General features: G+C 41.3%; 1 protein-coding gene across 4 annotated transcripts in view; it reads right to left on the reverse strand.

The window, feature by feature from the left end:
- The window catches only part of CNOT6 (CCR4-NOT transcription complex subunit 6), a 47,454-nt gene that overhangs the window by 23,140 nt on the left and 8,213 nt on the right, over positions 1-16,101 (reverse strand). For all 4 annotated transcript variants that reach the window (XM_050961562.1, XM_050961561.1, XM_050961560.1 and 1 more), the window contains one exon: positions 626-739. In XM_050961562.1, coding sequence (XP_050817519.1) covers positions 626-737 — 112 coding nt within the window. In that variant the 5' untranslated portion in view covers positions 738-739. The remainder of the gene's footprint in view (positions 1-625; positions 740-16,101) is intronic.

Below are 16,101 nucleotides of genomic sequence, written 5' to 3' on the forward strand. Positions count from 1 at the left end.
TTCCTGAATCAGGCCCTCAAAAACCTGGGCATTCATGTGTACTCCAACTGACTTCAAGTAAGAGATGCAGGATCAGGTCCTTTAACTGGAAATATTAAGTATGCACATGAATACCTTATCAGCCATTCAAATGCAGCAGCTGTGACCTGTCAAACAGCACTATCATAAAACAGCTTAGGAGAGGAAACAAAGCATAATTTAGCTAACCTAAAATTCAGGCAGATAGAATGCAATTGCTAAATTTTGGTCAAGGCACCAGATTTAAACACTCTTAAGACCCATGTAAAGTGCACAGGAATCTTTACTGACACAACATGGTCACAACCTTCATTTTATTTCTTATTTGTAGAGGAGATCTACTGTCGCACAGCATTTCCCAGTACCATGTTGGGCATCAATCTACTAGAGGGAAGAATGAATCCTACCAAATAAACACCACAACTTCCTGTAACTCCCTGGTATTCCTTAGGTTTCCTATTCAAATACCAAGCCTATGTAGCCCGACCCTGCTTACTTGTGAGGGAATATCTACAGGAGAAAAGTTTATCCAATGGCTAGTATGAGTATTCAAATTTGAAATCAAATTCTCATTTCACCACATAACCATTATTCCTCAATTTCTTACCACTTATTTCCAACTCCGCCCAATTTGATTTCTTTCCATTGGCTGCTTCCTCTGAGGACATAATTGTGTACATCCTCCGTGGATCAGGTGGATCGTACTTTTCTTTGGGCATTCCTGTTGAAATGAACAGAAAAATAACACTTTGCTATATTATTCTATTTAACAAATGTATTACCTTTACTCTAGATAGAGAGATTCCTCCTTTAAATAACTACTTTTATATAGAGAGTATGTCATGTTAATTACATGTACTATCCAACTCTTCAGTCTGAGGCAACTCTTTTTCTGTCATGTCACAAACCTCCCTGTGGGGGACGGGGGGGGCGGGGGGAGGGAGGTAGAGGGAGAGAGGCAGACAACAGTCCGGCCTAAAAAAACAAATGCTACTACAACTTCTAACAATAGCTGAAGGTGGTCCAGCCTCCATATAAAAACTGCACCCAGTCTACACACAAAAATTGCATCAATTGTAAGCAAGTCGATTTAATAAAATGGTGCAAACCCCTTGTGTGGATGCTCTGCAATCAGCTTAAGAATTTCCAATACTGATTTAACTTAAATTTGCTAACAAAACTGGATTACTATATTTAGTCAAACTGGTTAAAACTGTATATTTAGATCAGGCCTAAGATGACCTGCAGGCACAATGTAAAATAATTAGGAAGACATCATCCTGAGGATGAATGGGTTCACAAAGATGAACCAATGTTCATGAATCCTTGCATCACATGCAAACCCTCCCATCAAACCCACAAAGCCTGCTAGAGCCAGGGTCTTGCTAGAATGCAGTGAAATTCTCTTGTTACAGAATGCAGGAATAGAAAGTTCTTCAGTATTTTGGCTTGTATCAATAGGAATATGTTTAAACAAGACAACTCAAAAGTTGTCATCTTGTTCTCTCAGGTTTAACAACTACTCAGCACACACAGCTGTGCTGACACCAACATCCCTGCATTTTACCTGCTTCCATGTTATTTTTTATTATGTTAAAAATCCTGAATCCACTGATAAGCAGTCTAAGTGTTAAAGTATTAAGTGGTTCAAAGAAAAGGGCAGGCTTGTATTTCAAACAGCGTTATGCAATTTTCTGAACTGGCTGATACTGTTTAGAATAATGAAGATGTCTGCACTTATTCATAATGTATTTTCAAGAATTTTTAGCAACAATAGTTTCTCAGAGTAACTATTAAGTGAAATGGAAAGAGAAACGTTAATACACAAGTTACCAGAACCCTGTTTTTTCTACAATTCATAAATGACCACAATATCCACCATGCCAGAGAACGGTTAAGCTTTTTTCTGTTTAATTCATTTATGCTGCGAAAGTATCTTTTCAAATCTGAACCACTACATATTGCCTGCCTGAATATGAAAAGATAATTAAACGTGATGCAGGGGTTTTTCCATCCATCTGAACAGGTGTTAACACTGAAATTTTCCAATGGAAATTAAAAAATAAAAGAAATAAACACTTTACTATTTCACTGCTTATTAATTTTAACACAAACATGACTAAGGTGCTTCTCCATTTTTATGACATCCATTGGTGTGCATTTAGGGACGGGAAACTGTAGATCAGCTGTTTGCTGGCAAGAATTGCTGTGTCAAGGAACACTCCTCAAAAAAAAAAAAAATGTTAAAGTGCTAGTGTCCCCTTCACTGCCACTTCCCCAAGGAGGAAGGAAACAGAAGCACATCCTCTTTGGTTTCAGAATCCCACACTACATCCTAGTTCAGTGGTTCTCAACCTGCAGCCCAATCAGCACAGAGCTGTGGCCCATGTGACATCCTCAGGGCAATACAGGTAGTATTGGATGCGGCCCACAACAGTAAATAAATTGAGAACCACTGTCCAAGGCTTATCTAGCTTCACCCCAGAAAGGTGCATATTACCATTTTTTGTTAGCATAAATTCAAAACAATCCTAGCTTATTTTATTACCAAAACAAGCTACAAGAATATGGAACTGATTTCAATTTCACACCTCAACTACTAGAACAGGGCCTCATCCTCCCTGATTGAACGGACCTCGTTATCTCTAGCTTGCTTGCTAGCATATATATACCTGCCCCTGGATATTTCCACCACATGCATCTGAAGAAGTGGGTATTCACCCACGAAAGCTCATGCTCCAAAACGTCTGTTAGTCTATAAGGTGCCACAGGATTCTTTGCTGCTTTTACAGATCCAGACTAACACGGCTACCCCTCTGATACTCAATTTAAAAGATACTTTCTGAAGTTACTTGAAGATTATGCAGAAGTTCTAAGGTGCTGCAAAATATTCCATAGCACACTGCGTAAATCAGGTCAAGTAGCTTACCAGAGAATTTATGTACCACTTCTTTCAATGAGCACAAAGCCATCCCATGCAATATCATTATTAACTATTTGTCAAGTGCCAATAGTACTCTCTGCTCTTTTACAATACAAAAATACAGAAATTTCTGCATCAAGAAGCCCACCATCTAAACCATACGTACAGGAAGGCCCACACAGAACAGGAACAACAGAGTGCTTTAAAAATAAGAGTTATGGGAAGATTTAGATTTAACCTAACCCGAGTGCAGACGCGGATATGTCAATGAAAGAATACTTCTGTTGATGCATCTACAATTACTCAGGCAAGTGGTGTTCCTGCACAAACAGAAAAACCCTTTCCATCAGTGTAGGCTACACCTAAACTACAGGTTTGCTATGACAATGTAGCTGTGCCAGTATAGTCTCCCTAATGCAGAATACTCTTGATGCATTGCAGAAACAGCTGTGAAACCTCCCCAGAGAGGGTGTGCAAGTAGTTTAGGACCCCCTTTAGAGTCACCTCCCCCCTTTAGTTTTAAAATAGTCACTGAAAAGCAATGAAAGGTGGATGCATCCATGCCCTTTCAAGGGAGCCACATACTAAAGGGATCTGATAGGATGGTGTCTAAGAAACTCCCTCCCCAACTATATTTGTTGCCAATGAAGAGGTTGAAAATATGCCACAACATGAATGAACAGCCCTTTACTTCATTCTACGTATCTTTACTAGACAATGACTCTTCAACCTACTTTTATTTTCCTTAACTCAGCAAACAAAATAAGTCCCCAAAATCCTGGTAAAACTTTCAGCATACAAAGAGACCAGTTACTGGAGAGGCAGCAGCAGATGGGGGCTCTCTTCAACCTTCTGTTCTACTCATTTTATTATTTCTTAAAGATTAGTGGAGAGGAAGACAACTAAAAAAGAGCAGTCAATCCCGACAGAATGCAACAACAACTACACCTTAACTAGCAAGGGTCTACATTCTGCTTACTGCGCTTATCAGTAAATTTCCACTCATCAACTTAAAAGGCTTGAGAAACAGATAATTATAAGTAAGGCTACGATTTTGTCATGGATGTCAGTGGAAGTTACATGGCTCCTTGGCTTCAGCCTGCAATGGTCAGGAACTGCAGGGTCCCTCGCTACCCATGGGGGCAGGGAGCTGTGGTGTACCCTCGCCAGCTCTTGCTGCCCCTAGAGCTCCCGGCTTCCATGGGTAACGGGGGAACCCCTGAGTTTCCGGCCGCCATGGGCGGTGGGGGCCGCCAGAGCTAGTGATGGTGGGGGCACCCCACAGCTCCCAGCCCCCACAGGTAGTAGGGGGGATCTCAAGAGCTGCAGGTGGCAGGGGTACCCCACAGCTGCCCCACTTCAGATGGTGGGGGACTTGCAGATCCCCATTTTGTCCCGGATATTTTTAGTAAAAGTCATGGACAAGTCACAGCTTCCATTAATTTTTATTTTTGCCATGACCAGTCCATGGCTTTTACTAAAAATATCTGAGACAAAATCTTAGTCTTACTTATTAGGACTGAAAAAGATGTAATAGAGCTCATTGTAGTGAAATCTTATTTACAGTATTTTTACTAAATATACACCACAGTACAGTTAGTAGTACTTTAAGAATCTCAGTAAAACTAATTTACAGTCATCAAGATACACTGACAAACTGCTCTACGATGCATTCTTTGCCTTTTGTTTCACTTGATAATTTGAAATGGTTCTCCTATTTAACAGAGACACCCCCTTGGTAGAGGGTCCCCTCTTCTTTGTAAACAACTCTCACCTCAAACCCAACAAACTCATTACACTGAACGTGTATCTTGGAAGGTATTTATTCATAAAGGGATATTATGTGAATTATCTAGAGGAAGCTCATAACTTGTCAAGACTCAATCCTGGTGATATGCATGTATGGGTAATATTTAAGGAATACTGTTTTTATATTCAAAGTACGCTTTATGGACTTGGATTAGAAATTAATCACCAGGAGGTGATGTGCCGCAGCGATGGCCTATTCAAGCAGGAGGGAGTTGTTACTCCTCCCTAATCAGCAGGTCAGGTAATGCAAGGCTCAACTGACTAGCATTGCTCCCTCCCAAAACTATCCACGGAAAACCATCAGAGGCACAACCAAACAACTGAAACATCTTGGAGATGAAAAGGGAACATTACAGACGGAACTTAACCCTGGCTGTGAGTAGAAACAAAAGGCTATTTGCAGTATAACACAGAAGGAAGAGAAGCACTCTGGATTTTGTCACTAAGGAAATGTCATGGGGAAACTGGGTGCTTTTATGAACATCTGGGTCTTGGTTCTTGTGAAACCAGCTAGCTCTGCAAAAGACTAAACTTTTTTGGGGAAACCTACTTTATTATATAGGAAAGGTAACTACTGATAAGTGTAAACCCAGGTTTGCATCCTAAGATTTGGTATTGAAAGCTTTTATTTCCATTCATTTTCTTTCACTTCTAGTTAAATCTTTATTTGCTCTTATACTAAAACAACAGTAGATTTATTTACGTGCTCACAATTGCTTTGTGGTTTAAGGTAAAACTGGGTACAGTACACTGCATCTTTGGATGCAGAGGATCTGAAATTTCTGAGTAGCCAGTGTCAGGGGCGGGATATCACAGGGATGCAATTCAAAAGGATTGGAGTGCAGTTATTGTTAATGTGCAAGGTGAAGTTTGGACAGACATTGTCCAGAGGAGAGAGCTAAGTGGCTGAAATGCTGGTGGTGTCAGGTAGCTGACATCCAGCAATCACACAGACTCCTTCCTGCTGGAAGCAAGGGTGATTCATAGTGAATCCTCCTGAGTACCCCAAGAACCATCGCACCTTGCCTCTATCTGTGAAGGGGCAGTTCAATTTTTAATATTTTTTTTTTATCATCCTTCAGTGCGTGACCCCAGGTTTTATTGAACAGATCCCACTCAAACCTTCCGCTGAATACAAATTTACTAATTTCCAAATGTGCTGACTGTAGTATCTAGGCGCTTCGCAGTATTAATCCATTTATCTTCACACCACCCTGGTGAAACTGGGTGATATTATTTATTCCCATTTTACAGCTGCAGACCTGAGTCATGGAAATTAAAGCCAAAATTGTCAGTGTCCAGTCATGCTGGGTGCTCAACTTAAGATACCTAGGGCCTGATTTTTCAGAGTGCTCAGCATTTTTAAAGGTAAAATATCTATTCAACACACAACTGTGAGCACTTGGCACATCTACAAATTTGGTACCAACTGTACCATACTGGGCATCCAGAAAATGAAGATCAGACATTTAGTGGCCATCTGTTAAAGCTGACTTTTCAGTGACTTGCCCTACATCACATAGGAACTTCACGGCAGAGACAGGAATAGAATCCAGTTCTCCAGAAAGGCACTTATCTTCCTTAATCATGAGCCCATCCTTTCTCTATCTGTATTCCTGCCTCACTCACTATGCATCTTTCAATTTCTGTAAACAAATGAGGCAGGGGTACTACAGAAAACAGCATCATTCACTACAAACCTTGATTCATCCCCAAAGCATGCTCCATCATGTGCACTGACTAATGGACTATCTGGTACTAGTAGCAAGCTGTTATGTTCTGAGGACCAGCCACTAGAAGAGAATGAGACACACTCTGCCAGTGGGTTTTACAAATATTTCCTGATAGAACAAGATTAGAGACAAGACTTCTGGGTTCAGGAGATCGTGCTCTACTGGGGACAGGCTTGGAACAAAAGGATACCATCTCTCACTGCACCTATCCAACCCTCAGCTCTTGTTTCCCCACCTTCTGCTCCTATCTAGTTCCCTAAACCCAGGTCCTATCCCTTCTGGATTGTGCAACTTTCCCTACCCTCTCTCTGGCTCCTTTCCATTCCAGAGAAGCTGACTTCTCTTTGCTGCCTGGCCACCAACAGGATGAACATTGCAGGTACAGAAGAAAGTCTGCTTTCAGCTATGATGTTCAATGCCACAGCTCCTCCTGGCTGCCAGGAGGAGCAATTGCAGGGAAATTCTTGCTCAACTCCTACAGCTCCAAGATGGTTCACAGTATGGTGGCAAATAGGATCATGGTTAGGGCTCAGTGTTTGTCATGAAAGTCATGGATTCCGTGAGACCTCCACGACTTCTGCCAGTGACAGTGTGGCTGACTCCAGGGCAGCCCAAGCATCTGGCCCCGGAGCCAGCTGCTCAGGCAGCCCTGGGGACAGCCACACCGCCCACTGCAGGAGCATCTCTACAGCCAGCCAGCTGGGTGGCCCCAAACCAGCTGATACTTAAGTTTTTCTTTTTTTTAAATGCAGACATCTGGCATTTAACATTTCTGCCTGAATGGTTAAAGTTTAACTAAACTTTAAGCAACTGAAAAGATGGTATTATAAAGGTAAGTGTAAGGCAACTAACTATAGGCATTACTACCTGCACCTCCTATAATATGTTTAATTTACTTGGACAGAATCTATGGCATGATTTTTCAAAAGTGCTCATGCTCTAGCACTGGGGTCAGTAACCTTTTTAGAAGTGGTATGCCGAGTCTTCATTTATTCACTCTGATTTAAGGTTTTGTGTGCCAGTAATACATTTTAATGTTTTTAGAAGGTCTCTTTCTATAAGTCTATAATATATAACTAATCTCAGGTTCTTAACACCTCTGAAAATTAGGCCATTAATGTTTGTGGAAGGTGCTAGACTATACTGGAGATTGAAATTCCTAATGTATTCCATTCACAGAACAATTGTACTACAGACTCTGCTGCTCAGCAATGTCTCAAACCTTTCCCTGTAAGGTTGACACTCTCCATATTCATTCAATTGTTTCTGTTGAGATGGTCAAAAAGGGTAACAAATAATTATTGAGAGACTGTGTTTGTAGTGTGAAAGGCTAGCCATGAAGTGCTAGAATAAGGGACCAGAAACTCATTTTATATGAGCTACAAAAAGCTTCAGCCCTATATCAAGCAGTGTACAAGGGCCATTAGTACACTGTAAGGAGCCAGGGAGAATTCTCCCTGGCCAGTCAAAGCATATAGCTATTATAAGCAGCCCAGCTCTCAAGCACCAGCACAGGAAGAATGTCAGATTGGGTTTGGCCAATAGTACATCATATTATGGGAACTCTAGGCTATACCACAGCCCACAGGGAGCTCAGCATGGGCTGCTGTGAATTAGAGCCACTGGAAGTTGCTGTAACTTATGCCTGCTGGGCCATTTCAGCATCTGAAGCAGTCCAGAATCTTGGACGATGCAAAGATGGCAGAAATCCTTCTTTGCCCCTTTCTTTTTGAGCAGCTACTGCAGGTGCAGCACAGAAACAGAGCCTGGATATCTTGTTACCAATCCCATCTGCCACCTAGGGCTCTTTCATACTTTTAATTGTAACATTATCTTAGAAGTCTGAAAACTACTTGTTTCCAAACCCAATTTTGTAATATTCCATTTGCCAAGAATTGATTTCCTCCTTTGTTCTGAGAGTGTTAGAAACACAGTCATAAGTTAAACTTGCCATAGCCTTTGTTTACCAGCATCTCTAATGTCAGCACAGCATCAGAAATAATATTTTAATTATCAGCAGCAGATCTAGTAAGAGTTTATTGGGTCTCAATAAAAATGGCTATTTAAAAATTTCTAATCAGTAGTGTGGTTTTATTTTATAGCTTTTTTAAAAAATTGGGCAATATATGTCTGAATGACTTTCCATATAAGCTTAACCATTTTACAAGTCTGATTTGAGTAAAAAAAAAGTGTGACAATATTCCCTTTTAGTTTTAATGCAAACATCCCATGTTTTGCTGCCTATATTGGGATAAGGTTTTTTAAAGAAAATGAAAGACATTTCCATTGGAAAAAAAATATTCAATAGAGTTTACACTGAGTTAGAATATTCTACTGACATGCTACTACGTAGTCAGTGGAACATTTCAATTGAATTGTAATAGGTTGTAAAGCATGTCTAAGGTATAAAATAGATGTAATTTTGAATAAAAAGGCTATCGACCTGCTCTGAAGGTGAGGATTTGCCAATATTTGTTACTTTTACTGAAAAGGTGTCTAACAGAAAGTAAGGAGAAAGAAGCTTGGCTGACTGAACTCACTTTTAGAAACTCAACATATGTAACAATAGAAGCTAAAGACAGCACACCCTTAAAGCTCAGTGGTTTGAGCATTGGCCTGATAAACCCAGGGCTGCGAGTTCAATCCGGGGGGGGGGGGCATTTAGGGATTTAGTTGGGGTTGGTCCTGCTTTGAGCAGGGGGTTGGACTAGATGACCTCCTGAGGTCCCTTCCAACCCTGATATTCTGATTCTAAAGATGACTTGCAAAAAAGAAAATGTGTGGTTCCCCTCCCCTTTTGAGCTGCTTTATGATGGCATAAAGACCTGAAAGGTTTTTGTCAAGTTTCTGCTTGTTGTTTACATTTGTGACAAGCTGCAACTGCGGCATCCCCATGTGGCCTGTCAGGGTGCAACTCACCCAGCTGTGGGTCTCTGCAGGTATGTGACTGTGTCCATACAGTCCAAGGTAGAAGTGCTTTGGCCCTCTGGCCAAGTCACATTTCAGTCCCGTCCTTTCCAGGGCGTTGAATTCCTTTGGAACTTAAGAACCACAACTCAAAACAGAGTCATCCAAGGGAGCTCACCTTCTACTTAGGTTTATCTTCAAACAGTCTGAGCTTCTGCCAATCCCCCACGGTCTGGTCATCCATTCTGGCTTATCTGGCCACCAAGCTAGCGCAGTCTCTGGTCTGCAATGGGGCTAGGTCTCCTACTTTTAACTCCCCTCTCCATGCCTGACATTTGATGCAAGTGTAGCAGGGTGAGGCCAACTGGGTTCATAAGCTCTCCTTAACCCTCTCCTTGCTAGTGTAGGGCCTATCTGTCTCATCACACATTATGAAGCCTGGACTTTTCTACTCTGGAAGATTTTGGTTACTGGAAAACTAGTGAAACGCTACAAGAGGATGAAAGTTGAGCAGTTAAGAGATGGAGAAGTTTAGTCAGACAACTCAATTTTGCTTTTGTCAATAGCTGTAAGACTAATGGCTGATTAGCACTTAAGATAAATATTTGTCTTCAAGATTCAGAGTGACCATTCCTTCCACTAAGGTGTGATTTCAAAATACCCAAGACCTCTACAAAAAAGTGCTCCAGCAAAACCAGGGAGGAACAAATCTGATTACTACTGGTATTTCCAAGACACAAAACAAAAACAACTTTTGAAAACCAAACAAATCTGAATTTTAGGGGGTTGGAAAGGATCCTCCAAAAGATACATTGGAGGAACCATTAGAGAGGTCACAGAACCAGGTGAGGATTGAGTCACAGTAGCCAAGCAAGAACAAGGTATCATAAATAAGCATCTGGTAGATTCTGTCAAAGGTGGCTGACAGGTTGAGAAGGATGATGATGGAAAATACTGGTTCTGAGCTAAAGCCAGGAAGAGGCCATTAGATACTTTTTGATGACTAGTTTCAGCGGAGTTGTCACAGGGTGAGTTGTCTTGTTAGGAGGTCAGCTGCACCTATGCTAGTTTTGGCTTGCCTCCAAGTCAAGGCAATGAGTAAAGTCACCTGACAGAGTCAAGTGATCGGAAGTGGGGCATGTTGGGGGATAAAAAGGAGTCATGGGAGAGGAAAGAGGCTATTGCTGGCAGCTGCCTGCTGAGTGTATGCAGCCCTACTGAAAGAGGGTTGTAGAAGGAAATGATGACACTGCTAAAGAGGACCAAAAAAAAAATAAAATAAAATAAAAATAAAAAAAAAGTGCTGTTGCTGAAGGAGTCCAGTGCAGGGAGAAGAGACAATAACCCACAAGAGGTGGACATTGGGGGCTTATCTGGAAGGCCATGCCAGTTTAGTGACCTGGCTATGCATAGCAATCGTCTGCCGAAGAGCTTGAGCTTGAGCAATCATCTGCCAAACCTTTCTAAGCCAATGAGAGTCCACTGAGAGCTGTGGAGAGGGTATTCCAGAGAATTTAGTACCAGATAGAGCCAATCACTGTTCCTGGAATACCAATTCCTGAGTTGAGAGATCTGCAGAGGTGACTGGCAGTGCTCAAGAAGCAGAAGTGACATCTTATGGGGGTCTTGCAAGCAACAAAAAGAGACACAGGTATTCAGTGCAACAAGACCTCGGGCTCAGCTGTTTGAGTTGACTGTAGACATGGAGCACACAGGTTAGTTTGCCCTCTTATTACCTGTGACTTAATGACTGGTTCTGTTGCACAGAGCACAGAAAAAAAAACTGAGAAGGCTGGTAAACTGACTCACGTTCCAGTTGGTTTTGTGGGCTTGCAGGAGCGCAAAGAAACATGCTCCTCGAGCGATAAAGTTTTGACACAAGCTGTGTCAAGGGAGAAGCCACTGGTCCATCTCAGAGTAAAGGAAGAGAACAGTGAGCAGTAGTGGTTTCTGCATGAGAAGGGGCTGACTAAGCTTCATACTGGAACCCTCCTAAATTGGATACCCTGGAGGCTGAAATGGCTACCTTAAGGGAAAAAAATCTAGGTTAATTCAGAAGAGGGCCTGTGCTGTGAGGTAAGTTGGCCAATTGAAGAAAATAATTATTACATGCCCAATATAGAAGCACAGGATCACATTGCAGCAGAATAATGGATAGAGGCAAAGTCCCTGTCCTAAAAGTAGGAGTGCAGAAGCTGACACAAAGTTGGGGCACATTTCAGACCAAGAGTTCTTCACCAAATAAACTAAGCCTGCCAGAAGAGAAAGGCAGGCTCAATCCCATGCTAGGGAACATTCACTTATGAAATAACAGGGTGGAAGAGGAACACAAGTGGGATTTGTTATGGGCTGTGATGGAAGTTTTAAGAAAGGGGATGTGAATTTTAAAGCTGGAGGATCTGTCAGAGGACCTGATAAGGGATGTTCTATACCTCAAAGGCTGCTCCTATAGACCTTACTGAAGCAGCACAAGTGTGATGCCTCCATAGGATTTTTCCATAAGGAATTTTTTAACCACCACAAAGCATGAGAAAATGCACCATTCCTTTGATCCTGCTTGGAATTTAAACCTCAGAATAATCTATTCAAGAATCTTCTGTCAAGTGTATCGGACACAAAGCTGGTCAGTGGTTCAAGGGTATCCCTTCTGATAATTTTTAAACAGATTTTTCTGTTATCTAGTAATGTGACATCTTAAGGTCTCAACATTTAATAACTTAATTGGTAATGCTTCCTCCTTCTCCCTATTGGGTGGTATCAAAACTAGAATTGTACACAGCCACCAATACAAAACAACAAGCTGTACTTCCTCCTCTTGCTGACCAAGGCCTGGTCTACACCTAAAACTTAAATCAAACTCTGTCACTTAGGGAACATGAAAAAAATTCACACCATTGAGAGATGTAGTTAAGTTTCAGGATACACACCACAAGGTTGACAGAAGAATTCTTCTGTTGACCTAGCTACTCTCTCCTGAAGGGGTGGATTCACTACAGCAATGGAGAAAACCGTTTCCTCGCTGTAGCAGGTGTCTACATTACAGCACTGCCCCTGAAGCACTTGTAGTGTAGATATAACCCAGTGCAATAATTTATATTCACATACATCACTGCATTAAGAGTTAATAATGACATACAAATGCAAAATCCTAAAGAAATCTATCATCCTTGTTCCTTGCAAACAAGTTTAGAATATAATTAGTTATGTATAACTAGGGATTTGATTTTTCTACTCTAAAATGTACATACTTCCTTACAATTACACAAAAACAAATTATGTAGCTAATTTCTTTCCAAAGTAAAGATTCTTAAATATTTATCACAAATTCTGTAACATACTTAAAATCTAACTGAAGTCAGCTGCATGAGCCTTCAGCACCAACTGAAAGCCACAGAATCCAGCTCTATGCTGAAAGGTCCAAAAAAACCTTTTTTAGCATAAGCCTAGGCTGTTTTCAATGGGGGAGGAGTTCTGCTTACTCAGCACAACTTTAAGCCTTATTCAGCAGGTTTCATGAAGTCTGATACACTCAGAATCCAATCAGATACATATTAAAAATGGCCTCTAGTCCACAATTCATTCCTCCAGAGAATGCTATGTTCCCTGTTAGGTTTATATATCTCTCTGGTGCCTCTGAGTCACCTTTATCTTTAAACGCCTTCTGTGGGAAGGCAAATTCAGAGCCTATTCTTAATAAAATCAAGCCTGCAGGGAACACCCTACCAATTTTCCATTTCAAATTTGAGTTTCCTTCAATACAAAAATCCAGAATGCAAACTCTACAATTGGAAAAAAAGCCTTGCCTTTTCCCCCCCAAAAGGTTCTAGAGCCATTATTTTCCTTTAAAGGAACAAGAAGCATTTTAGAGTTTCACGAACTAAAAAATAAAATCTCTGAAGCCTGGACCTTCTGAAAAACTCCTAATTTATTCAATAAGGTTTCATTGGTGCCAGGAAATGACAGTTTTCACCTTTCTTATTCAATGGCTGTGAGCCCGTTTTGCCCTCAGCTCAGACTACAGCAGCCAAGTTGTGCCCAGCTTAAATAGCCCCAGTGGGATGCTGCAGGGTGAAGACGACCTTCAGCTGTTCCACCTCCCTTCTTGATCAGTCCTCCCTCTGCTCCACCTCAGAACATCCCCTTCACGTTGGGGCTGTTGCAGAAGTAGCACATAGCTGAAGACGCCAACTCTTCAGCTGGGCACAGAACATTACTATGCTGGAGGTATTCTCCTGGCATATCACATGCCTGCCCGGTACAGCCCACTTGGTGTAAAGAGGATTCAGGGTAATAACTAACAGGGCTCTAAGGTTAGGTCTACAGTGTAGACACAGCCAAGGAGCCATCTGTACCCATCTCCCTGTGAGCTTCCAGATGCATTTGCTTAAACAAAGCTGTTTGACCCAAAAAGTCTAAGATACTCTGGATTCTTAGTTTTACGCAGCAAGTTTCAATGTGTTTTAAGGACCTATTTGCGCTGGGCCAGGAAGAATATGGAAGCAACCAGGTTTCTATTAGGGTCTGGTCAGACAACATTAAACCACATTTGGAGCCCCTAGACTACAGCATTGTTTTTAAACATGTTTCCTACACAATATTCTAGCCTTGTGTCCTTTATCATGATTCTCATACAATTTTCCTCCTATTTACCCTGGACAACATTTAATGAGTTTCAATACTATTTCCAAATGTTCTCAGCTCAGCGTAACTGTAGCCCAGATGATTAGAGTACCTATACAAGTCTTAATTTTCAGCAATGGTATACCCTGGAGGTTTTTTGCCTTTCTCTGCAGCGTGGGGCACGGGTCACTTGCTGGAGGATTCTCTGCACCTTGAGGTCTTTAAACCATGATTTGAGGACTTCAATAACTCAGACATAGGTTAGGGGTTTGTTACAGGACTGGGTGGGTGAGATTCTGTGGCCTGCGTTGTGAAGGAGGTCAGACTAGATGATCATAATGGTCCCTTCGGACCATAAAGTCTATCAGTCTATGAGTCAATATAGATGCTGATAGTTAAAGCTGTGGTATATGAAAAATACCTGAAATTTTAAAGTTGTATTGATTTATTATTTTAATATTTTTATTGTGGAGTGCCAGTAAGCCCCAGTCACGATCAGAGCCCTCATTTGTGGTAGGTATTGTAGAAAAATATAGGAAGATACAGTCCCTGCATAAAATTCATAGTTTTAAGTGTGCAAAAATGTTTTTTCTTACAATAATTTAAACAGTTGAACAGATTTTTCTGAAACATGAAAAAAATGCATATTTAAGACTAAACATGAGAATTAAAAGCTGGAAATCATTTGAAAAAGCTGCATGAAAATGGTTGATTATAATGGCAATTCCACAACTTAACTGCAATACCAGTTCTTATTCTTTAGACTGTCAAATGAGATGGCCTGAGTAGAAATCAATTAGCCTATTGATTTTTATATGGACTATCTCCATATATTCTATTTTATATTCCATTTATATTTGGGCTAAGTACTGAATAACTCTTTATCCCTACCCAATCAAGTTAATCATTGTTACTCTACATGCAGCATATTTGGCATTTAAATGCCAAGACTCCTTACTGTATGTACCCTTTATGCATCTATAAAACTAAATTCTTCCTATTAACAGCCAAAGTCTGAGGTTGTCACACACAACCTGACTGCTAACATTGCATTTCACTGGGATTACCTTTGGAGTAAGGTACAATTTCGGATTAAGGGTAGCAAAAATAGGCACTCAGTTATTACTCAGCTAAATTGCCAATAGGTTCAATGGGAATTTGTCTGAGTAAGTAGTTCAGAATTTGGCCACAAAGCAGCTCATCTTCCTAAGTACAGTTTTCTAAATAGTTATAAATAGGTACCTACATAAAGGCCTATATCAGGGGTGCCAAACTTTCTGACTCTCCGAGCCACATATGACAGTCTTCAGAAGTTTGAGAGCTGGGGCAAACCTGCCAGGGCTTGGGGCTTCAGCCCTGCAGGGAGGAGGGTCTTGGAGCTTCAGCCCAATGGGAGGCGCCTGCCTAGGCTCGGGGCTTCATCTGCTTTTGCTGCTGCCTCTCCCCAAGCAGCTAAAGCAGAGGCCCCTCCCTGCAGCTCCCAGCTGTTTGCCTCTCTACGCCCCTAGCCATACTGATCTGCCGCAGGGCAGAAGCTCTGAGCTCTGCCCCGAGCCTGGTAGGTGGAGAATGGTGGGTATGGAGGGCTCCGGGAGCTGCACTTTAACTGTGAAAGAGCTGCATACAGCTCATGAGCCACAGTTTGGCCACCCCTGGTCTATATGTTCGTCAGATGTCACAGACGAATAGAAAATATATTAACACTAAAACCAACGGCATTTCAAATTATAGAAATAGTCAAGAGGCTGATACCCTGTCTGCCGAGCCACCAATGCTATTTAAGAAAAACAGCCATATACTGGTACAAGGAATCAGGGTGGTCACAGATGATACAGACCTCAAAGTAGATCAGTAAGCCTCTAACTCATTCCTTGAAAACATGAACCTTGCAAATACTTTACATATGTTTTATGTACGATCTGATCATTGAAAAGGATGTCTCTTGATGGTTGTGCATCCAGTGAATTCTGTAAAAGTACACACTGACTCTTCAGGGGCCAATGTGCACTTAACTACATGAACGATCTATCTAGTGCATCACCTGAATGAAGAAATTGTACCCCTTCACATCTAATCCTTTAAAGAGTTAGC

Source organism: Gopherus flavomarginatus, chromosome 7 (genome assembly GCF_025201925.1).
Source record: "Gopherus flavomarginatus isolate rGopFla2 chromosome 7, rGopFla2.mat.asm, whole genome shotgun sequence".
Taxonomy (NCBI): Eukaryota; Metazoa; Chordata; order Testudines; family Testudinidae; genus Gopherus; species Gopherus flavomarginatus.